Below are 26,094 nucleotides of genomic sequence, written 5' to 3'. Positions count from 1 at the left end.
AAAAAGAAAAGAAAGAATGATCCGGCCTTTTCAGATGCTGTTAAGTATCCCTCAGTGCAGCACCGAATGAGCTTAGAAACCCTTTTGAAAACAACAGAACCAATACTGGAAAAGCCAGAAGGAGGAGGTGATATATTAAACTGCCAACAGAACAGTGCAGCATTGCTACTTGTTCCCTTTCTAGAAAAAAGAACATGTGAGTGGCAGAGACTTGGCTTTAGGGAGCCTCTGTAATTTCTTTAGTTTCTTTATAATGTGCCCACTAACAGTGCAAGATTTAGTAGGGTTGTTTCCTTTTCTTTTCGCAAAAGACTCTGAATGCTTGGATCGTGTTTGTGGTTTCTCAGTACAACCTACATTTAAAAGAGTTCCAACGCATTTTATTTATTTTATTCCAGCTACAGTCCAAAGCTGCAAAACAGGGAGTCACTCCAGTTTCAGAACATGAACTTGTTTTTCTTTTTTTTTCCCAGACTATGAGGATTGTCTACAACCATCTCTCTGCGATGAATACAATCCAGTGTGACTATTAACTGCATGCATGTGTCCACACAATGCTGCAACCACACACACAACGACCACACTGTTTTAGTCAGGGTGGAAACATGCTGTACCGGGAAGTCTGACTGTGCCAGCGAGCTAACAAAGTCTCCAGTGTGTGTGTGTACGTGAGAGAGTGTGTTGGCCTTCTAAAAACACTCTGGTGTCCATATTGAGCAGTGCTGCAGGTGTGGGCAGTCGGCAATTTCACTTTGACCTTTAATATTGCGCACAGCTTGGCACCTTTGGCTGCATAGTGCAAATCCCACTGTGCTGAACTTACCAACCAAATGCTTCTCCATCTAAGGAAATTGGACTACATGTACAACTCTGGCTGGAATTTTTTATACCCCACAGAAGGTGTGACTGCAAACTAATAACTGCAGGGGCTACTTGGAGTTATTTTTGGAGGGTCTTGCCTTAAAGTCCATTCTAAACTTCAGTTGCAACCACCTATTTTCATAGTCTCGTGGTTTTCAGGTTTTGGGGTGGGGTTTTTTTTTTTTTAGCAATTAGGACACTGGTGGCTTGAGGAAGCAAACAGTAAAATTGGGATGGGCCAGCAAACATGTTTTGCAGAGTAAAATCATTGGGCTTACTATTTAATAAAAGTATGGGGAAAATAATGTTAGGCTTTTAAGCGTTTGGAGATATATCTGGCCTGGCCCCAGTTATATAACGAGTCAAACGTATACAGGAAAAACTGTTTTATGCAGTGTATGAAGAAAATGAGAACATACAGAAAGCCACAACCACACCAGCTCAGGCTCCAGGCTCTCAAGTTAAAAACTAAGGGGATTATTGATTGTTACCATTAAGGCTGACACAGGTCCAGTCTGGCCATTAGCTTTCTATCTTCCCACCACTGAGACCACTCTCCTTTATCACAAAGGGCACTAAGGTACCCAGCTGAGTGAATAAACTCCAACCACAACAGGAATGATAGCAATGTCACTCTTCATTTCAAGTCTTTTTTCTTTTACATTCTAGAATCCATCTTCATCATCTCTTTAAATGCATACCTCCAACACTGGAGTTTTTCAGACATTATTTTCTCAAACACTTGACCTCTGTCTGCCAGCATTTTCGTCTCTATGCCTGCCTGCGCTAAGTCTGCGACCCTCCGTTCTCTGCGGGTGTCCTCTCACGTCATCACTTTGTCTATCCGTCTGATTGCGTAGTCAGATGACTTGTCTCATCAAGCTCACAGAAGCCTGGAGAAACCCCCGCTCAAAAGGAAATTCTGAAAAATGTTTATAACAATTAAAACAATCTTTTTTTTCTGAGCTTCCAGTAAAAGCGCCAAGAATTTTGAATAAAATCCCAAATTACTGTTTAAGATGAAATCATAAAAAAAAGACGCAACTCTGAAGTCAGTGACTGACATGTTTGACAGGATTAGTCTGTTTCTGTCCCTCACTCCATTTCTGCCTTTTTCTCCCCCCCCATCCTAATCCTTCTGCTTTTCTCCCTACTTCTCCTTGAGCTTGAGCCTTACGGGAGCATCCAGAAGCAAACTAATATCCATTCTCTGAACTTACTGCTCACATCGAGCCGTCTCCTTCCCCTTTGTCAAGCTTTCACCCTAATCTCCATAATGCAGTCTCTGGCAGGAGCTGCTGTATGTGCTTTGTCCAGGGCTGGGCCCTGGCTCTGGGATGATGAGCAGGTAGCTATATGGGCACTTTCTCTGCTGGTAATTGCAGCCAAGGCAGACGGAGCACAGCATGGGGGAAAGGCGTGTAGATGCGCATACACACTCACATCCAAAAGAAGCTAAGAATTACGTTCAGGAGTGTGTCTCACTACATCAGATATGGAAGTAAATGTCAGAAATGGGCTTAGACTCCTGAATGAATTCATCTTTTCTTCAAGTGTGACACATAAGGTAGCATTTAATAAAAATTTAAAAAAGAATCCTCATTACTAATATTTCTAAAGAAAATGTTTGCAATGGGAATATTTGACTTGACTAATTTTAGTCTTTTGTTTCATTGCTTTAGAGAACTCTGGCCTTTCATGAGCCTATTTTGACATTTCTAAATGCAAACTGCTGTGAACTCTAAGAGATTTGTGGAATATTAATTTGAAAACTTTCACACACTGTTCATCTACTGGAAAGTTTTTTAATCTGACACTTTTTTTGGCCTCCACTTATCTAGTGGGAATTTGGGAATCAACCACTATTTTATTCCTGTCAAATTGTCTTATTATTGGCATTTCTCATAGATTCAGTTAAAGGAATGCAAATACATTATCTGTTCTTGTGACAGGCTGCTAGTAACAAAAGTGCCTAAAAATACTATGTTCTTTGCTAAGTTTTCTGTTATGTGTATACACAACATTGGTCCCTTGAGTTAGATAGATTTATTATGCTTAAGGCTTCAGAGGTCAGTGTTAAGTGGTTTAACAAACAAAAAACACATTCCTCTGAAAATGGTCAGGTACAAGGAATGGACTAAAAATAAGTGGAAAAAGCAACCTCATCCAATGTCTGACATCCAAAGAAAAGCTTTAAAAGACCTTCAGAAAGCCTGGAGAACTATTGCTCAAGAGCATGTTAAAAAATTACAACAAAATCTTTCTGGAAGCAAAATATAAAAAAGATGTAGTGGTGGCTTGAGACTTTTGCAGAAAAAAAAGACAAGCTGCACATTTTGCCATAAAAAATATTTTCATGTAATGAACATTTAGATTTTGTAAGTACAGTCATCCAATCAAGCCAATTTTTTTTTTGTTCCTAAGCCACTCCATGTTCCCTTAAGAAAGGGAACTTTTAGCTTTACCAGTGCATCATGCAGTCCACCCAACAAGCCACATAAGGTCTGTGCATCTTTGCTACCTACAACGATGCCCCCGCAGAGAAATGAATGAACAGAAGCACAGAGGAGGGAATCAGTTTAGTGGTCGCTGCAGGGGGCATTTATAACACCTGGCAAGCTACCCAGCAGCACACAATAAGGATCCTGGCTGCTAGCTTTTTATCAACCATATCAAATTACCATGTGCCATGCTGAACACAAGGTACACCCACAGGTAAAAACACAATTATTTTGACCTACATGGATTAGAGGTGAGACACGGGTGGGGGAGAGGGAAGTGGGAACACTAGAATCTGGGAAAAAAGAAAAGAAAGACCATCTTGACCATATGCTGCAGAATCTGGCTGAGAAATGTGGTAGAACAGGAGGAAGGTGGTGTATTAATGGGATCAGTAAAAGGTAAGTGGGCTTGAGCATCTTGCCAATATCAGGCTGTCGCTATCACACTTAAATGTGTTGCTGTGACTTTCTATAATACATGCCGCAGGTAATGAGAAACTATGTCATCCACTCAGTCTAATTTCCATTTTACAACCCTTTGATAAGGGGAAATCAGAGAGCACAGGCTCCAGCAGAGACTTTATGGCCCTGAGCTTCAATCTGTGTGCGCATGTTTGTGCACAAATGTGCGGGTTTCAGTGTCCACCTACACACACTAGTGTGTATATGTGTGTGTGTCATTCAGCACTTTGTGTTCCTGTTGATGAACTGGACCGTATAAAAGGCAATGACAAATTTAATGGCTTCCATAGACAGCACTGTTAACGTTCCAATTGAGTGAAGTGGTTTTTTCCACTTGTACAGTCATGCATGTCAGACACAGTGACTTTTTTTTTTTGGCAAAGCAAGTGATGAGCCCAAATTTAAAGTGCTCTAAATCTGTGGTTTAAATACTGCAGAGGAATTGAGTTCTGAGTATAATTTTCTTTCTGGTCTGAGATTCTACTGATTTATACATTTGTCCCCAGAGGTCAGAGGTTGGAGTGACTGCAGAATCCCTGAGGGTTACTCTTCAATGATACTAAAGGAAAGCTGATATCTAATCAATAGAGTGCAACCTAAGCATTGTCTCTACTCTTGCTTATACAAATAGCCAATAACATTTGCATAAAACTTGTAAAACAAAACTAGATCATACTGTCATAAAAATATTCTCTGAATTAAATCTTCATTTTTACTATCAAAGTAATATATCTGATCTTTGATTTCTATGTGACATGTGGGACAATGATGTCTTAACAGCGACCTGACATACACAGTTAAGCGAAACTGCTTTTCGTAAGAAGAGTCAGTGTAGCTACATCTTTTCAGTTTGTGTATAGTATGTATTTGAAATGATAATTCTCATTTAAAATCATTTAATTTTAAATATTAGATGGTTATATAGCCGAGATCTTCACTATTAGACCCCGAGCAGAACCCCAATGACCGGCTTTTACTGTGCGTCAGTAAACACAGGGTCCATTAACGCTGGTAGGATGCAACTAACTGGAAAAGCTTTTCCTTTTATTGGTGCCTCTGTCCCTTTATACCACTTAATACTGGTGTTGGAAGTGCAGAGAAAGAGTTTTTGCAGTTTTCCTAGTGAGCCCACCTTGTTAACAAACAAATGAATCATTTTCTCTGACACACACTGCTATTTGTTAACCCTAATGGCTTTTTAAAAAGTAGCTTATTTCTCCTGCTTCTCTAAATCTACCTTGACATTCTGAGTGCCAAATGTCTCCTGAAATAATAAGGTGCTGAGTCAATGTTTATGCCATAACACTGAAGGTTTGGGAAATTATCATCAATTTGAGAGCAAGTATGTCACAATTACATAATGGAAAGTGTATATTGAAATCCAGTTTCAAATAAATATGATTTATATGAGCTCAGTGGGCTTGTATTTTAGTGCCATTTGTAAGTAATCGCTGTAATGAAAGGGGGGGGGGGAGAGAATAGGACAGACACCAGTTTTGGTGACGTCTTTTTGTTCATTCCAGTGACTATACCTCAGAGGATATACCTGTCCATCACAGCTGTGCTTCTGAAGCCTCAGGGGTGGAAAAATTGGGGGAGGGGAAATAATGAGAGCTCACACCAGCTGCGATGAATTCAAGCAGCCTTGCTCTGTGGGGGCCCTTCCTATTTATCCCCTTAGTTTAGTCGTGCTGTGCTCCAAGACACCACTCTCGCAACAAGGACACACCCTCCAGTGACCAATGACTCACAGTTCGAACGCGAGAGAGACTTGTGATCACACCTCAGCAGCCTTTTGGGTACTGAGCAACGCATAACAGTGAGCTGAGAATCTTCAAAAGGGCCAGGCTGAACACGAAGCTTGAGCCAAATCAGATCTTTTCTTTTTCCCTGTCAGTTTCTTTCTAGCAGCATATAGTAACATTCACTGCCACCCAAAACAAAAGAGGCCAATTATTTCCACAGTGGGATTCACACTAAATCGGGCTTTAAAAGTTCAATAAACGGTTTTAAAACAGCCCATCACTTTGCTTTTTTTTTCCTTCTCCCTTAGCGTGTGGTTTAAATGACACTCCCACTCAATGCTGTCAGAGGAAGAATAGTAGCAAAATAAATTGCAGAGGAAGAAAGGAACAAAGACAAAACACTTAAGCTATGTGAGATATCACCACTGATGCAGAAAGGTATTGCTTCTTCAGTTTCAACATTTGAATAGCCTTAAGATTTTCTTTCTTTCTTTGTGATTGCAACAACAGAATTTCATAAAATAAAACAAAAAATAAATATAGTTTCAAGTAAGCATCGTTGTCACTGTTGAAGTGAATGTGAATTCAACATGAATTCGTGACAGAGTTTCTTTGTAACTACCTGGTGCTAACTTAGTTATTGACTAATAAATTAAGTAGACATCAACAGTTCCACATCATTACTCAGTATGGTACTTTCCTGTGGATGTTTTTGGTCCTAGCCTCAGAATCGTTACACCCCTCCACTGAACCACCTGTTCTGGTGGGTGTCGCAATAACGAGCTGTAGAAGTAATGAGGCTGTGGGAGTGTAGCACGGGAAGGAGAGACAGAAGGGGGTCTAAACACATGAAGAGGGAGGAAGTTTTCATTTATAATTAATGTTAGGAGAAATATCATCAGCACCGTGGCATTTACAATGAATTATTCATTTTATCTAGGAAGCTTTATGTAAAAACTTGCAGTTGGGGGGTCTTGATGGACAGTCGGTGAAGAGGGAGAGCACAGGGATGGAAAGAGCAGCCACAAACCTGTCTGCTGAGGCAGGAGGGAGTGTTTTCACTGAAGGTTATAGGGATAGATTCTTTCTTCTGGGAGCAGTAGGGGTAATCCTGGATCAAGGGATATTTTGTTGGTGGATAGGCTGTGGTAGATGAGGAATTTAGATCAAGTAAAAGCAGAAGTAACACAACGCATCCTACTAATGCTGAAAAATCTCTATTATGATACTGATGCATTACATGTAAGTAGTAATAATCTAATGTCAGCATAAGTGATCTTTCTTTTAGGTTCTTTTAGGTCATAAAATGTTGCATAAAACTTCAAGGTGAAGTCTTCCCTGTAGTTCCCACGAACAGTTAAGGCAGCAAAACGCCCCTGTTTGATACTCAATTTTAGCCAATATACAATATTGAGGTACTTTTTGTGTGACTGTAACTGGAAGTTAAATGCTAAAGAATGCCAAGAAACTACAGAATAATTTTTAAAAAACAAAACTCATACGTATTGATAACAGGGAGCTTTTCCCCCCTCAAAGTTGATCTCTAAGACACTCTATCATTAAACTATAAGCACAAGTGATTGCACTGCCTCGAAACTAGCCCAGTTGCACCAACAAACATTCGCAAGCATATATTTTGCAAGAAATACAGAAAGCCTTATCTCCTTCACAAGGATGAGGTAACTGAGAATGTTAGCTTTGAAAATCCACTTAGTCCCTGACAGGTAAAGGACTGTTGCTGAGGATGGGGCCACTAATGGAAGTTGACGCATTCACCCGAGTTGCCAACATTGGCTACTTGACCCTTAAACCTCCCTCTATCACTTACTACACTCTCTCCAGCCTGAGCCTGACAGGCACAGATCACAACCCATTTTGCAGTTTTGTGAATCAATACCAATAATGCACCAAGCATGGAAGCCTGCACACTAAGTGGAGAATTCAGCCTTATATAATTTCCATTGCTACACAAAAACACAAGCTTTCAGTGGATAATTAACCTCAGGAACCTCTTTGTAACTCCAGCTTTGGTGAAAATTAAAATAAATAAATAAAAACACCTATGATGTCAGAGCAAACACATTTTATGAATTCTCCAAATGCACAATAACTTTCCTTCATGCACATGAGTTGTAATGTTAGTGACATTAAGCAACAAATCAAGTCTTACCTATCATTTCTTTTACTCAAATCTACTAGAAATGAAGCAAAATAATTCCATAAGCTAGGCAATTTCTGAGTAGTTTAACTTATCATAACAAAATGCACAGAGTACATGAAATGCAGGAAGCCTGCTAATACAATGAAAACAATATATTTATACTGTATGTATGACATGTTCACAAACTGGCTACAAATGAGCACAAGGGTGTGTAACTGAGGTTAAAACATACTTCAGTAAATAGCATTCAGGCAAGTGGCCAGCAGTGGTTGAGGCACGTTCCAGATGTTAGTAGCACTGGGCGTGGATGCTAAGCAACTAGCTATTTTCAGCCACAGAGCGCAGAAAGGAAATGAAAGGAGCAGAGTTCAGTGTGCAAAGATTTCAGGGCAGCAGACAGGGTAATCAAACACCGCCGACCAATGGCAATCATGGCGTCCCGACACAATTGTGGCTCGCCTGCAGCTAGCTAAGTCTTATCACAACACACTCACAGTGAAAGTGGTGTGAGATGAATGAGTGGGAAAAGAGGACAGTGAGGAAGGGAAAGAGATGGATGGGAGAAGTGAGAGGGAAAAGAAAGGCTGCTGGAAAAAGGAGCAGTTGGTACAAATGAAATGGGGAGACTGGTGCATGTTTGTGCTGGGATTCCTTCACATTACTGCTCTCCATCTGTTTCAAGGTTTGTATTGTGTATTTGACATTAGATTAGGCTATAGGCTCCGATGCTGTCCAAATATCTGTGCTATCCCACTATGAAATGTAGGATTTATTCTAAAGCACATTAAATTCAAGCAAATTTCAAGCACAAATACTTTTCCAAAGTTCTAAAGTGGATAATTTAACTGAGGTGGAAAATGAGCACAGAGTTACTGTTAGCACACTGAAAAATGTGCTCGCTGTCATCTGAATAACCCTGCAAAGTGGTACCTGATTCATATAAACACAAACTCACACTGTGTCATGTGTCACTGTGTGGCAGGTAGGCTTATGGACCCAAAATGCAGAACACAGATTACAGGGCTGGAATCACTGGAGCTTTATTGCTAAACTTCCAAGAATACACAGAACTTGCAGAACTGGCAGGTACCAGAGCACATTAGCGAGAACCACTGAACAGAACGCCCACACAGCATTGCGGTAGATCGCGACGAGGAACAGAGGGAAATGCAGCTAATAAATAGACACAGGGAATGAGGGCAGAGGGGAAACACCTGGGGAACACGGCTGGGTATAATCTAATTGACAAGACAGGGAAAGGAAAACGAAACATGATGCAGCACACAATGATAGACAAGTGACTATCAGAATAAAACAGGAAGTACGAGAAATATAACAAAGCTGAAAGACTGAGAGACCCAGCGAGCTAGAGACAAGAGAAAGAGCTAGAGAGTTAGGGACAGGAGTGGGAGAGAGAGGGACACTGAGAAACCAGAAAGACACAGAGAGACAGACAAAGACAAGTGGGGAAACAAAGATAAATAAACATGGAGACAAGACTGACTTCCACAGGAGATGCTGAGGACAAGACACAGAGATGAAACAAAGATATGAAAGGACCCTAATATCAAACAAGACACCATGAACTAGAAATATAGATAAACTCAGAGACACTAAAAAGAACTAAAGTCAGGACTAAATCATACAAAGCTTGAACTTAAATTGTCTTCTTAATGCAATGGTATGAAACCACAACAAAACTCAAAACACTAGGTTACAAACGGGGGATCATGACATACTGAACATCTACTTTCCATTCAAATGCAGCCTACAAGTGAAATTCACCTTGACACTTCACTATCAAGTCACTGAGCATTACTTTTATAGCTTTACACTTCACAAGTCCCTCAGTCATGGCTCCAAGGCTATTTCAAGCTAGAAATGGATCCAAGCAACTCTGGCTGCATCTCAAATAAATGACGCCATTTCCTTTAATGAAGACAGCAAATCTGTCAGAAAGCTTCCTTCCTCTACTGCTCTCCAGTCACACATGGAAAATTACCAAACTGTTGATAGATGGTTAACAGGTGCAGGCTAATTATGCTAATCATGGCAACAGCCAAATAAACTGATTACCATGTTCATTTAAATGACAGCAATGTTCCTTTGGTGGCTAATTAAAATAGGTTGGGAGAAAGGAAACGAGGCGGCTGGGTTCGGATGGAGGGAGGTGTTTAAATAAAAGCGTTCTCTGGGGTCTACTGTAATAAGCTGTATTTCATTGGTTTAATGATGTCATAATGAATTTCTAATGATGGGGGATGGGTTAGAGCGCAAAGAATCAAAGTGTGGCGATATGTGCATGAAACCATACAAGGGCTTCACAAAACAAGCGAGCATAAGCCGAAGTTGGATGTGGCCGAAGGTGTTTTGGGATGAAATTAGTTTGATTATTAAAAAAAATAAAAGTCGGTAGAAAACATCGAGTTGGTTATTTGCTTCATCTGTTTCAATACCAGCCCCGCTGGAAAGCGTAGCAGGGAGGTTTTGGAGGCACAATTACTTTGTAATAGCATTGGGCTCTTTTGGCCTTGAATCTCTCTGCCTGTGACCTGCGGAAAGCCATCATTAGAGGAAGAGATGGTGACCAGAGGCCAAGGGAGATGAACTCTGGGTCCCCTGGCAGCAAATGTGGAGGTATGAAAGGTGGATGGGGGCTGATTAATGTTTATAGAAGCTCTGCCACCAAAAAAAAAAAACCCTCTCCCCAAACCCATCTGGTTTAATTCCACTCTTAAATTATAGCTTTCGCTGTAGTTCCAACCAACCATTAGGGATGTATCTTAGCAGAATGCCCTGTTTGTTACTCTGATCCCAAGCATTTTCAACAAAAACTAGTACAGAAAGAAGGGAAGAAGGAGATTTATTCACTGTATCCTATTCACATGTTTAGGACCTAATTCATAATGTCCCATTGTTCTGTATCAGACGTGGACACAACATTTTTTGCGTCAAGGTAACAAAAGAGGATGGCTCATATAAACTGCATGAATAAAACGTCCCTCTTTATCTTCCGTTTATGAGGCATGCTCACTATTTAAATGTATGTCACATTAGTGGGGATCTGCTCAATTCAATATATTATAATGTGATGTTTGGCCCTTAATGGAAAATCAATGGTGAGACAAGCCTGCCACCACTGAGACCATACAAAAGCAATTTCTAAATTGACATATGGAGGGCCTATGTGATTGATTCTGACTGCCGTTGGATTTTAATACCATTCACTGAAAGCTCATTGACTCTCAGATATCGTCTTGTGGTTTATCTACAAACTGCCAAATGAGTCCTTGTCTCCTTTAACTTTCCGTTCATCCCTTTTCTCCTCTTCTTTCATTTGGCCTGTAATTTTCAGCCCAAAGCAGGATGAGCAAGCGTGTTTAAGATCTAGAATTCAATAGATTAATGAGTAGATAACATTCCTCATTGTCATCATTCAAAAATGATGTAATATAGTTTATTCATACATCACCTCTACAGAATATTCTCCAGGCTTTAGTATAAATACAGCTTTTTCAATCAGCTGAAAGGCTACAGTATTAACATCACATAAACACGTACCACATAAGTCTTGGCACATTGGCATGAGCTGCCACCATCTAATTTATGAACATCATGCATTACATGCAGCCTGTTTTAACAGCCGAAAAGAAGCCAAGGCTCACTCTGTAGCCACACACAGTGCAGTCAAAGCTATTACATCTTCAGCAGCTGAAACCAACACGATATGTTGACCATGGCATGATTGTCTTGTTATACAACAGACACACTAGAGAAAACCGTGGTTGGAGACTAGCATCTGATCAAAATTATTATCACAGGGCAACCACATTTTTTTTTCTAGCCAAAGAAGTTGCCATCCTGTTTTTACTCTTGACTAAGCTAACCAGTGAGAGATGCATGGGGAAAAAAAGTCATATTTAAAAGCAGTTCTGTATGTTGATATTTTTATAAACCTGGAGTTAAACCAGCTGATTTGATGATAAACTTTTTCAGGACCAGATGAAAGAAAGTAACCAAAAGTGTTTTTCCCCAGATATGTACAACAGCTGGGTGCATCCTAAGGCATTCCCAGTTCTGGTGGAAAAATATAATCCCCTCCTGAGTTTTCTGGATCAACAAATTGGTAGAAGTGCTAAGATCATCTTCAAAGAAATCCTGATTTGATGTTAAACCACCTCGAGTGTTTTTCTTTCCTGGATGTCTGGCTGTCAAGCCAGGTACAAGGAGCCAACATGTAGCTTTGCAGTCTGCCCAACATAACATTTAGGAAAGTCCTCTGAGGGTCTCTGGTTAACCACTAAATACGTTTTTAAAAGTCCACTTTAATATTCCATAAAACAAATGTTCATTAAACTCTTCATCAGCTAATACTATGCACAAGTGAGTCAGAAATCTTCACTGTTGGGCCAACACACATATCCCACCTTACTGTAAACACAGATTGCAGAATGTTAGGAAAGAGTATTGCACTTAACTCTCGTCACTTAGTGACATGAGATGAGATTGCTGACCCTGAGGTGCTACACCAAATGCTCAGCTGAGCTCTCAGCTCCACAATGACAGCTAATGTAACCAGCTGACCAGTTTGACTTTGAACTACCTTTAAACTCATGCAAGCCTTACAGGCACGCTGCACTATAATGCACGTGTCTTCTACACATGCTTTTCACATTGTATTGAGGGCAAAATGAGTATTCATACGTTCCAAACAAGCAGTAGTAACAGCAGAAAAAAAAACGAGTATCATGTGATAAACGCAGCAAATTCCACATTTCAAAGCTGAAAAACGTCCAGACTCATAAAACTCCAGCCTGTAGAACAAGATCTAATCAGAAAAATGCCACATCTTGAATGTGTTGTAGCCTGATTGATATTATCAGAAACACAAGCAACATCATGTCTCTAAGTAGCCAGCGCAGTTAAAGTGGGCAGTACTGTTTCTGTCCTATGCAATGTCAAAGGACATTTTGGAGACTAAACAGCTGAACATGCATCCATGTTTTGTAATGTTTAACTCACCTTGCCAAAGTCTCTGACATCAAAGAGGTCGAAAGGGTCAAAGAGTTCACTGTTACGGAGCCCAAACTTGTCGTGACACACCTTCAGAAATGTCCGGATGTTCTTCAAACACAGGAACTAAAACCAGAGAAAAAAAAAATATATATATATATCATTTAATTATAAATTCACAAAACAATATGAAAGCAAAAAAAAAAACCCACACACACACACAAAAAAAAAACACATCTTGGACTCATTTAGGTGTTTATCAACATGACTAAACAAGGAGTATGTTTTCCTTGGAAACATGTTGTCAGTTTAATATTATAATTCAGCGCCACAGCATTCTTGGAAATAGATAATTTCCTGGTTAATGATGGCCAGGCTGCCCCAGTTTATCCCTTCCCAATGTGTTTGTGTCAGTTTTCAGCACCAAATGTGAAACTGATGATTGCTTCTCCTGAGTTTGATGGGCTGTTCCTCAGACTGAAATAAGGAGTGCAAAGAGAGGAGACAAGGTGTCCTTGGACAAGCCCAGCAGCAAAGATGCTGGGCTTGCAGGTACACTTGACCTGATGGCTTCAGACATTTACCTCATAGTGAAAGGTTACAAGAGTGTCCAACAACAATCACACAAATTACTTTTAAAAAGTCATGTACAACTTACAAATTTTACAGAAATGTGAATATTCCAATGTTCAGCATATATAGAGGTAGAGACACAGTCTTACGAGTCCATGCAGTTAATGATGTTGTCTCTGAATTGCTAGGAAACAGCATTCAGCTTCTTAATCTGTTCATTTTTTTTATATAAAAAGGAGGACCACACACACACACACACACACACACACCACCCCCTCCACAAAAAAGGTAGGATTTAAAAGTTGATCTCAACACAATGGCCTTTACAGCACAAGCAAACGAGATTCCCTAACACATTATCAGCCTATAAAAACTGTGCTTGGGAAGGTGATTTTCCTTTCCTTTTAATTTTTTCCCATTTTCCCTTTTTAAAAAAAAAAAAAATTGATCCAATTAAACACTTTTTTTTAATTGCAAAACTGCACACTTTGTGGTGGGGGGGTTTTAACCATAATAATATTCTAATAGCATTAATGCTACTAACAGTACAGTCAAGAAGACTGGTAAGTGAAATTCTAGTATTTTATCTGTGACCTATGGGCAATGGACCATACAGCTGATTCATACACCTTTGCTAACCGAGTTCATTTGAGTTAACCTATAACCTAATACTCCACCTGTTATATAAAGTGTATATGCATAAAACATCTCTAAACTACACACTTTAAGCAAGATCCACTGATGCTGTAACATGAAACTACCCTGCAGACTGCTAAACTACCCTAGCCAGTATGCCAGTCTAAATTAATGCATGACAGTCAGGCACCCTCTGTTTTTACATTGGCAGTAAAAAAAAAAAAATTGCAGAACACTGTTTCAAGATCACAAGTTAGTGATCTTGAAACTGAAGACCCATTTGGGGGCAATGGTTGGGAACCTACAGGAGGCAAAGGATGCTCATAATAAACTGCATAATACCCTCCTGCCACGAATATTGATGGTCTCAGTCCCCAAAATACGCCATCACACAGATAAACCTTGAGGGCTGAGGCGCAGACCAATAACCGCAGTATTGAAATATTAATAAGCATAACTGCCTCCCATCTACCATCTTTCTGTGTGAAGAACAAATTACCTAGCATGCAAATCCAGATGCTGCTTAGATATGCCCTTTCAATTTTCTGCATGCAAGCGATATAAACTGATGGCCATGGAAGCAGAAAGAACACACAAAAGGAGACGTAAATGAGCGAGTATGTATGAAACAAAAAACTTGATTGCTTTGATTCTAGTCAAAGCGTTGACAACATACTCCATCTTTGTAATAGCTGTTGGATAAAACCAGTAAATTAATCAGAAGCCTTGCAAGTCACACTTGATGTCGAGTTAATGTTAAAATCCTTTCAAAGGCAGCAACAATAAGCTCCAGTGGGTTTTCAGGTGCAGTATTAACCATTTTCCAGGCATTGAGAGGTGTGCATTGTGCCTTACTGCAGCTTGATGAGCTATAGTGTGTCCTGGTGCTACACCTGGTCATGGGATACATCACCTTCTTCAGCCTTGGTTTTCACCCTGAAGGGATGGGGGGGGGTTGTTTGTTTTTGCAGAGCACATCGTGTTTTTTGCTATTATCTCTTTGACAATCTTTCATCTGTCAAGTATTTCTGGCATTTGATGATATTTCAGCCAGCCTCTCCTGGTCAACAGTGAGAGCCCTGCTGACTCATTCTCATTCATGTGTGCACATCTGCTTAGTCCTGGTGTCACGGGTGTGCCCCCGTAAGAGAGCCACACTGGCCTGTGAAAAGAAATGCAACTGGCTAGCGAGCCACAGTGACATTTACAGTTCAGCAACCAAGGTTATCCTGTCTACAGATCCACACGTGCTGTGAACGGGGTGAAGAAAAAAAGCTTATTTTCCCAATTCAGATAAGAAAAGGCAACATTTGCTGGAGTGGTTTACAAACGAGAGAAAGGGAGAGAATCTACAGATATGGATCAGCAGGCGGGAGATGTGTCTGACATTCAAATGTATATTTGGCGATAAGAAAACCACTGTAGGAATAAGCACAGTTGCTATGATGTGAGTTAAAAATAATGATAAAAACGTAAATAAATAGAATACATATACTTATTCTCCTAGAGTGGGAAGAGTAGGTGCACTTGAAAAGAAACAGAGTATGGTCATCCCCTTAAGCTGATGTAGCCCTCAGCACAATCTATCTAGTATTACCTCAGTGTCTGGAACAAATTCAAGGCGAAGCACAGAAAATCCTGAATTTTATTTAGAGGGTTGCAAGTGCATCTCGCATTGAGACACTGATATCAAAGAAACATATGAATTTTAATTAAAATTCACCAACTATGTATATTTTATTAATTTAAGGAGAATTCAAAGTTACATGAACTCAGAGCAATCGTAAATTCATCATTTTTAACGTTGCCTGCACAATCTGGTGGTACTGGTCGTTGAATAATGATAACAATAATAACATCAGCATTCACACTGGTTGAATATAAGTGTCACGTTAGCCATGCAGTTCTGTTTGTCTGTGTGTCTGCCACCAGATGAAAGACTGGAGGACAGTGCTTTTGTTAGCCACTGATAGCCTTCCCCATGTAGTCGAAATATTGAATGGCGCAACAATCGGAGAAACTGTGAAAACTCTTCTCAGCAAACAAAAGACTCGGTGTTAAAGGAGGCAAAGAATGTGAGTTAGACAGAAAACAAAAGTGAAATAAGAGTGAAACCCTGGGCAGGCATTCACACCATGGAGAAAACTTCGGGACTTGAGTTTGTTGAAAAAGCGACTTTACGTTGGCATTATTCCCACCAGACTAGTATGTAACAAAATATAATAATAATAGAACTAATACAAGCAGATGCTTTAGAAACTGAAAGTGTCTTGTGTGTGGGAAGCCTGGAGGTAAGCAGTCACTTTAACTGTCTCGAACCAGGGATCTTTTGTGTCTCAGGCAACTGTATTAACCACTATAACGTGGAGCCACTACCAAACAACATTACCTTTATGCTCTAGGGCCTCTATGATAAGCATCTGTCCCTATTTTCCAGCATAGACTCATTAAAGACATATTCACTGATTATGAAGTCTACTTCCAAACCTTCACAAACAAAAAGAAGATAACTCCCACGTGTGGCTGTATGACTAAAACAATGGTTGTTATGGTGCTTGTTCTGCTGCGTGCACCTGATGTCTAAGAATCCTTCAAACCTACAAAACAATCTTTTTACATGGAGAAAAAAAAAAGATGGAAATAGAGACATGGTATTTTGCATAAATCCCCCCCCCACACACACACACACACACACACACCAGGAAAAAAAAATGCAACTGTGAACAAGCAAATGAGCTTGTGTGCATTTCTGTTGAGCACACAAGTGTGTTTATTGTTTGCTTTGAGTCTTTGCCACCTGAAGGCAACGTGGTGTCAACCCAGTACTCCTCTTACTTCACTTTAGTTTGAAAATCGTGCTTCTAAAGGTGTTCAATCTAGAAGCAAGTTCAGTAATAATCAGATTCAGGCATCAGTGCAAATATATCAACTAAATCACATGTTTAGAAGATGGAAAGTGAAAGTCTAGGAGCAACGGAAAGTGAAAAGCAAAACAGATATGGCAAAGTTAAATAAGATTTTTGAAAAAGAGAGGGAGAGAGATGGGATGAGGCTTTTTACAAGGTGGTTTGTGTGCACCACTGGAGCAGTGTTCTGATTTTGACTTCTCAGTCAAACAGCAAACAGCTCTTTAAAGAGGCACACTTGTCAGGAAGGCAGGGAGGAGTGCTGAGATAGAAGGCAAGAGGAAGGAAAGGAGCAGGAGAAAAAAAAGGAAAAAGTCAGGTAACAAAGACCCATCACATCCTTGACAAGCCCTTCCACCATATCACCACGCTACATCACACAGAGAATAATGCATTATTCCTGTGGGAGGGTGGTCCTTATCTGCACACACCCACTACATGCTCATATCTAAGGAGATACAAATTAGAACTTCCTCCTGGAACTGCACAACATCAAATTAGAGAAATGGGATGCAGAAAAGTGTGCAAATGAATATGGAAGGAGAGAGGAGGAGTAACAGGGAAGTGTGACTTGTTTTTTGCCCCCCCCCCCCCCAAAAAAAAAAAAAAACTGTAGCTCTTTGGTGTCTGGGAAAAGGGGGAATGAGGTGGGGCAGATCACAACCCATGGGGAAGAAATAACAAAAAAGAGAGGAGGTTGTATGTAAGGCTGAGAATTTAGAAGAACTGCTTCCAAATTGATCTGATCAGAACCGGTTTCCTGAATCAATTAGCCCCTATCGCTTCACAAATTAGATGCAAATTTACAAACAAAACATTTAAAAAAGAAAGAAAGAAAGAAGATACTGTGTTTCTGGCACCAGATGTGTCTGGCAACAGTTCCCATTAAGCAGAGGCAGTGACATCAGTGAAACCAAAACAACAGTAATAGTATGTTATATAAATCTAAATGTATTTTAACAGAACCATTATGATATAACAAAGAAGAGAATACAGTTTAAACAAATAAAAAAAGTGTATGAAGAAGTTAAAAAAAAAACTGTTTCTAATAAACTTGGCAGTGTATGCAGCAAGGCACATCTAACAAGTCCAGGGTGCGTTCAAAAACAACACAATGCAGTAGGTTGTTCAGATAAACAATTTTGTGTGAGTCCAGACACGATAACAAGCACTAGGTATAGCTTGCAGATAAGGTTGCAAACACAGTATTGTGCCTTTGGCTCACCTTATTTCCCAAAGTAGTTATTATACTTTCATTTCACTAGAGTATACTTTTCACTGTTGGACATTTTAGAACCACTACTCTGGGGAAACATAACTTTACCAATACATGTACTTTCAGAAGAAGAGTAATAATTAGCACGTAAAGCAATTCAAGTCAAAGAAGAGGAGAAATAAATGGTGAGAGGAGAGGAGAGGGCTTTATAACCAGCAGACTGAGGTGAGTCAGATCAGATCATCAGATACTCAGACAGTCAGTCACAGAACTGCAGTCAATGAAAGAGACTGATGCCTGTCTGGGAGCTGGGAGCCCCATGTTGTGACTAGAGGCTGTGAATCATTCTGTACCTTTACAACAGCAGGAAGAGAGCCATCAGCAGGTGAGGGAGAGCAGCAAAAAGGAGCTCAGATGACTAAAGCATAAGGCTGACTAAGCTGTCTAAACACACGCATTTGCACACCTACCAAGAGGCACGTGCATGCATCCAAACGCAAAGGTGATCATGGCTCTCAAATATTTTGTTAATAATGCAAGCAAGGGCGGCAAATGCTTTCTGGTAATGAGTGGTCTATGCTTCGTAGTGATCAGCACTCAGTCTTTCCAAATATGCCTCATCCAAGTGCTCAACTCGAGACATAAAATCTCCATTACACCAGCTGTGTAATAACCCCATTCAGCCTAAATCACTAGCCAACAAAGGAACAAGGTGAGGGGAAAGCCTTTGAAAAGGAGCTTCAAAAATTCACAAAACATTTCTACCAGATTGCTAGTGCTGTGATAAATTAATATTTACATGTAAAATATTTGACATATATTACTAGATTTAGTAGATATTAATAATATATGATGGATGGTTGTGACTATAACCTAAAAACAACCAGAAGGGTCAGACAAAGTTAATAGTTTCAGCCTAGTATAAGCAGCATAAGCACATGCCTGTTACAAATGCCCATAATTCATAATTCTCAGCGCTGTATTCATTTACACATGCTGTTTATACCAAACATTTTGAGCCACTCATTAGCAATACAAAACAATGCTCTTTTTTTTTTTTTTTTTTGCACATTAAAACACTCCTGCAGCACATTCACAGGTAGACTCTGGTCAATGATCTACCAAAAGCCTATTTGGCAAATCACAAATGCACGACAGAGTAAATGTTTAACAGTTTTACTACTGTTTATGTTAACAGCCGCCATCTAAGATTGGCAGTTGGGGTGTTCTGACTTTCAGAGTTTGAAATTCAACCTGAGAGGCTGTTCCAATTGAAAATGATGATTTCCAACTACAAGTAGAAAGAAACTAAAAACCAGGAAACACCCGGTGTCAGTGGTATCTTTATTATTACTGGTTATTTACCTAAAATAAAAGGTAACAAAGAAAACTGATATATTCTACTTTAGTTAAAAAACTTGCATGCTATTATTTTTAATTGACTGCTAATATTGGGTATATAATTGGCAGTCTTTAACAGCTTTTACATCTAATTTTGTAAAGTCACTTTGAGGTGATCTCCAGCTTGTTGTGTTGAGCCATTTTTTAATCCCATAATTTTCAGCGTAATTACCAGTTTAGCAAATTGCAAAGATATTACATTGCTAGCTGGCTTTATCAGACTACTACGTAGCTGTTATGTGGAAACTGAATACCAAATAGTCTTTAGCATTTGCCCCACAAATTATCATGAGGTCTTACCAGTGTCAACGCCAGTGAGTTAAGCTCTCATTCTTGTCAGGCTATCATGTTGTATCTATTCTCTTTTAAACGCGCAAAAAAGGAACAAAAAAAATCAATATGAACACGAGTGCAAAGTTCCTCTCTGTGTTCTTGGGACTTCCTTATTTGTGATCAATGTCTGCTTTGATGAACATTAAAAGAGCCAATGATTCATCTGAGTTTCCAGGGCTGCAGACATGCAACGGTTGCAAAATGAAAGTTAAATTTAAAAAAAAAAATTGAATGAATGCATTCTGAATACTTGGACAATATGTTTAACCCTCTGGGCTTGTTCAAAATCACTACCCTTTCAGCTTGTTCATGGCCAAAAGTGGCCACCTACAGATTAGGCCTGTAATTTGTTTTTGTTTTTGTTTTTTTGCCATTTTTTCTGCATAAAGCTTTTAAGTAACTTCAGTTCTTTCCATAAATATAAAATAATTATTACTTTTTTATTTTTTAACCCTTTAAACACCAGTTTGTTTGTCCACTGCACCAGCTGGACGACAACCTCAAATCTCGCAATTTTATATAATTGCATTGCTACTGAAATTTCTTGTATTATTAATAGTAGAGTCTGGGGCATATAATTGATTCACATCAACATTGATTATAATGCATTGTTATTTTTCTGCAGTGGCAGAAAAACAAAAAAACTCCCTCTCAGCTTGTTCGTGGCCAAAAATGGCCACCCCTTGTTTACATTTACAAAATGCTATAAAATTCATATATATTAAAAAAAATGTCCAGTTTTTTTTACATGATTTTTTAGATTAGCATCAGGACTGTTCATGAAAATCAAAATTTCATTAAAATTCTGAAATTTAACCCTTTAAATACCAGTTAGAGCACATAATCATAACAACTCATAAATAGAGAAAATCATAAAATCCCAGGTTTTTTTCTAAATAATACATGCCATCTGATTTATTTGCTAACCATGATGAAGGTTAGATGCATAGCAATAATTAACAGCATCAATGACATTTATGCAACATTGTTTTTTTCTGCAGTGGCAGAAAAACAAAAAAACTCCCTCTCAGCTTGTTCGTGGCCAAAAATGGCCACCCCTTGTTTACATTTACAAAATGCTATAAAATTCATATATATTAAGAAAAATGTCCAGTTTTTTTTAACATGATTTTTTAGATTAGCATCAGGGCTGTTCATGAAAATCAAAATTTCATTAAAATTCTGAAATTTAACCCTTTAAATACCAGTTAGAGCACATAATTTTAATGATTTACATAGGGATAAAAGCATAAAATCCCCATTTTTTTCCTAAATAATACATGCAAACTGATTTATTTTCTAACCATGATGGAGGTTAGATGCATAGCAATAATTAAAAGTATCAATGAGTTTTATGCATCTTTGTTTTTTTGTGCAGTGAGAGAAAAACAAAAAAAAGTCCCTCTCAGCTTGTTCGTGGCCAAAAATGGCCACCCCCTGTTTACATTTACAAAATGCTATAAAATTCATATATATTAAAACATTTTTCTACTTTCATTGACTTGATTTTTTAAATTAGCACCGCTTCTAGTCATAAAAACCAAATATAATTCAAATTCTGATATTATACCCTTTGAATACCAGTCAGATTATGTATTATTATAGTAAAAATAGTAATAAAGTTCACATCTTTTAGCATATAAATGGTGAAACCTAATATGTTGTTTATCATCATTGCAGGTCAGTAACAGTAACTGTTACAATGATTTATTTTTACTTTATTTATTTATTTATTTATTTATTTATTTATTCTTTCTTTTTTTTTTGGGGGGGGGGGGGGGGGGGGGGGATGAATGGCCAAAAGCAATGTCACACATGGTGTGTTAGTGGCCAGAAAGGCAATTTAATGACCAAATAATCCCTGCAACCACCAATAAAATGATCAAAATTTATATTCCAGTATCTGTGTGCTTCTGTGTGCATCCTCATTAGCAGCAAGATGTACTAACCACATTAGAGTGGTTTTTGTAGGCACACTTTCTACACCTGGTTCAAGGGGCTGCTGTTCCGTTCCTTTCACGCATCCTTTATTCCCCATCACCGACTGCTGGTTCCTTGCGTGTTGCTGTCAAAAGAAGCATATTCCTCCGTTGCTTTGGCATGTGGGATATTGCTGTGGTGGTTTTGGTGAAGCCAAAGACAGACAACAAAATCTTCCTCTGTTGCAACTGGAGGAGCTGAGCAGGAAGCTCTGGGTTGTTTCCCCTGTGCCGGTTTTCATCTGAGGAGTTCCTCTGCCAATGTGACCGAAGGAAAGACGTTGTCCTCGGAGCTCCTCTGGTGTAGGTTTTATCTCCACTTCATCTATAATCCTCCAATCCTCACACCTTGGCCTCCCGTGCAGGTTTGTAAGGGTGCACAGCAGCTAAAAGATCTCCTTTGTTATAAAAAAGTCAAAAGTAGATCTCAGGCTGCTAATGCAGGAAACTGCATACAGGGTGACCCCTAGTTTGATACCAGTGGGTACTGGATTGTGGTGCAGTCTCTCTTCAGTAGTGGGACCCACATGGTTTTCCTTTCATGGCGGATCCACTGAGTCGCCGGCTCCTCGGTCTCAGAAAATGCTCCTATGTTCTTTTGGGGGGGGGGGGGGGGGCTCCACCTCCATGCCCCCCAACCCCAATCCTCCCCCAAAGAAGAGGATTGGCTAGAACTCAACATCAGTGGTGATGCAGTCAGCCTCTTTGAAGATTGTCCCCTCATCTTCTGGAGAGGAGGTTACTTCATCTTGGGCAGATGTATTTTCTTCAAGGGCAGAGGACTCCTTGCTGTCCTTGCTCTCTGACCAGATCATATAGGCAGTGCTTGAAGCAGTGATGATCTAATTGCCATATTGCCAGAATAAATGATCTGGAAGCTGTTAGGCATACTTACAGCAGTAGCTCTGTCTGCACCTGCATAAACTCCAGGACACGTTTACAAATAGTGTTTGTTGTTGTTGTTTGCACTCCAGCTGCAGGTTTGAACTCTGCAAAATGTCCTGTGATTGGGGTTTTTTTTGTTTTTGTTTTTGTTTCTAGAGTTGATATTTTGGGTATGGTATCTTTTGATGAAAAATACAAGAGTAAAAGTGCTTTTAACATGTGCTTCAAAGCTAAGTTTGACTGGGAACCTCAAAGCTCAATATCCTGCATCCACAGAAATTCACTGCAGCCTATGTAATGTTTGAACTTATTCCAGTCTATCTTGCAAATACATGTTTGTACTGCAATGTCATGCACAAACACAAACTATTAGATCCTTAAGATCAAACCTATGTCAAAATTGTTTCATTATTTTGGTCCATTGGAGTGTGGTAGGCCATCAAAGGCCGCTACTGGAAACTCAGAATATTACATGAAATTGCTTGCTTGGCCAAAAATGGGTAAATGATGTAATTTAGTAAAAAACACTAAAAACTACAATTTTCATGTGTTGAGTTTAGAATGAAAGCAATTTTACCTAAATCGCATGATATAGTACTGTCAGTAACAAGGAATCAAAAAAGGTGGTTATAATGGGTTTCAATTGGCCACAAATGGCCACGATAGAGCCAAGAGGAACAATTTAGTGTATAGTGAATATTATTGACATTATTAAGGAGCTGATGTTGAAAATCAAAATATCTGAAAGAAATACACACCTTTGGGAAGTTTCATTCCATTTGCATTAACAGAACAAAAATGGTTGAAAAGCGAAAAGCAAAGTGGCCACAAATGGCCAGGATAGAGCTCAGAGGGTTAAGTAAACCATAGTTTTATCTCAAATTGCAACAGTTTTTCCAATCCACACCCTAGTGCACATGGCTGGCTGAGCTATAGTAAATACCAAGCTAATACAAGGGTGGCACGTGCCAGGTGACACTAAGAGTGGATTGATAGGCACTGGGGCTCTTTTGCTTCACTTCCAGGTCACCCAGATGTTAAAGTCAATGAGGAGACAGGCCCTGCTCCTGCAAATTAGAGAAGAGGACACTGCATGAATAATTCATGGAAATAGTATGCAAATGTGTTAATCTTATCCTATTACCCCTAAAAGCCTGTAAGCAGGGAAGGATTGACCACAGTTTTAAATCTTGTACAACCCTTAGCAGTCGAGGCAGAACTGCTTCGTTAGTGAGGCTCGCGTGGCCCATGTTAAAATATGGAAGTTAAATAGGCTACGTACGTTTTTTTAGTGAGGTTAATCTCCATTACAAAGGAAGATAATTCAGCTTAGAGCATCATAGACTCCAGTGGAAGAAAGTCACCACAGCTGTAGAGCATAATTTAATCAAGTCTACCTTCACCCTTACACTGGCTACTCATAAAAATACAAGCACTAACACTGGGTAAGTATGAGATCAGAAGCACACAGCGTGAGGAAGAATGCATTAGTTGCAGAAGCGTAACAAGCCATAAGTAACATGCTTGCCACATGAAAGTAGTGAACCTGAAGATAACAACAACAACAAAAGAGTCATCTTCATGGGAATGAACAGCCTTTTTCAATGGGAGAGAGTTAAAGGTAATGTTGAAAAAAGGAGGAATGGTGTGTCTTAAGGTACTGCACTTTCCTCCTTTTTTCCTATTGATGTGGAAATGACCAAAGCTAGGAACAAAGAACATGCTCTCATGGATAATGGTGTGGGAAAGGAAATGGGAGCTTAACTACAACTTATGAATGAGTTAAAATTACTAGTAGCAGTGCAAGATGGGATACTATTCTTTATGGATTATCACGTCATTATGTTAATTATATATATATATATAAAAAAGATAAAATTCCCCTCTCGCTCATTTGGGCGGTCTATCCTTCAAGCTCAGGTCCTGTACCAGAGGCCTGGGAGCTTGAGAGTCCTGCACTCTTCTGGAGAGTGATCTAGGATGTTGTTCCAGGGATCTGCTGGAGCCACTTGCCTAGCTTGGGAGTCACTGCACCTAGTGCTCCGATTACCACTCGGACCACTGCTACCTTCACCCTCCACATCGTCTTGAGCTCTTCTCTGAGTCCTTGGTACTTCTCAAGTTTCTCGTGTTCCTTCTTCCTGATGTTGCTGTCATTCGGTATCACTATGTTCATAACAGTGGTCTGTTCAGTAGTCACATGGTTAACCACTCTCATCTAGACTGTTGCATGTATATAACTATTTCAAGAATTGTGATTTTATAGAGAATGAAATTAATGTTTTTACTGATTCCTTCACTAGAACTACAGGTCAGGTCTTCCTCTGCAACATCTCCTGAATGGACTGCCACAATTTTTGTACATATATTCTCAAATCCCAGATGGACCACTGCAAACAGAGTCGGCAGCAAGAAGAGAACTTCTTAAAGCAGCAAAGTGCAACAATGAACACTGTTGACAACTGAAATGCAGGGCAATAAAACTGAAGTTTATTGTTGGAACGAGAGGCTCGTTCTTTGCTTTCACCTGTATTTGCAACCAGCTCAACTTGTATGTGCCTTCAGAGTTAAAAACTTTGCATGAATATAATGATTGGCATCAACACAACTTGATTATGAAGTCATCAGCAGTGTCACTTTGCAGTGACAACTCCGCCACTGATTGCATTTGTCACAAAAATTGCTCAAAAATTGCAGAGGAAATGAAAACACATGTGATTGGCGCAGAGCTGACAGAGAAAATGGAAACGAGTTAAGGAACAAATGCATTTGCCACTTAATTCTTAATTCTACATTACCTGAATTTCCTATTTCAGATTGTCTTCTTAACCTCCCAAATGTGATTCAAACAGCATTCAAGATATGTTTTCTTATATTTTCTTATGTTTTAAGTTTCAAAGAATCAGGCAGACAGGAGGCTTTCTTCCTCCTTTCTGCAGGTGTTGTTCAAACTGTTTTACGCGTATGAAAAGTGTCTTCTGAATACTAAACCAAAAATCTAACACAGGCCAAGATGTTCAAACATCTTAGTGCATAATGCAGCCCTCCAGGTACAATCTTCTCTTCATATAAATACAAATCTGTGTTGTATCTAAGCAACAGGCCATGTTGCTGACCCTCCGGAGAGGAGTGTGTGTTTGAGGCATTTCCACTCAGGCTTAGCTGCAGACTTAAAGCTTGATGAATGTGTGGAGGAGGTCCACCGAGAATCTTAGACACCCATGGATCAATGGCCAGGTAATTTATGACACGAAGCCAGGGAGAGGAGAACTGCATCTATTCTTTTTCCCCTGTGAGTTTCCCTCACAACTTAAAGACTCATTGTGGTGATTTAGATTCACAGTAAGATAAATTACCCATTAGCTCTCTCCACACAAAACAAAGGCTCAAAACAAATACTCATTTTACATGCATAGTTTAGA

The 26,094-nt window shown here is 39.4% G+C and overlaps 1 protein-coding gene across 10 annotated transcripts in view; it reads right to left on the bottom strand.

The window, feature by feature from the left end:
• Nucleotides 1–26,094, bottom strand: part of vav2 (vav 2 guanine nucleotide exchange factor) — a 195,574-nt gene that overhangs the window by 120,758 nt on the left and 48,722 nt on the right. For all 10 annotated transcript variants that reach the window (XM_063478847.1, XM_063478842.1, XM_063478844.1 and 7 more), the window contains exon 2: nt 12,753–12,869. In XM_063478847.1, coding sequence (XP_063334917.1) covers nt 12,753–12,869 — 117 coding nt within the window. The remainder of the gene's footprint in view (nt 1–12,752; nt 12,870–26,094) is intronic.

This window comes from Pelmatolapia mariae, linkage group LG7, assembly GCF_036321145.2.
Source record: "Pelmatolapia mariae isolate MD_Pm_ZW linkage group LG7, Pm_UMD_F_2, whole genome shotgun sequence".
Classification (NCBI taxonomy): domain Eukaryota; kingdom Metazoa; phylum Chordata; class Actinopteri; order Cichliformes; family Cichlidae; genus Pelmatolapia; species Pelmatolapia mariae.
The sequence above is the reverse complement of the archived record's forward strand: the minus strand, read 5'-3'. Positions and strand labels throughout refer to the sequence as shown.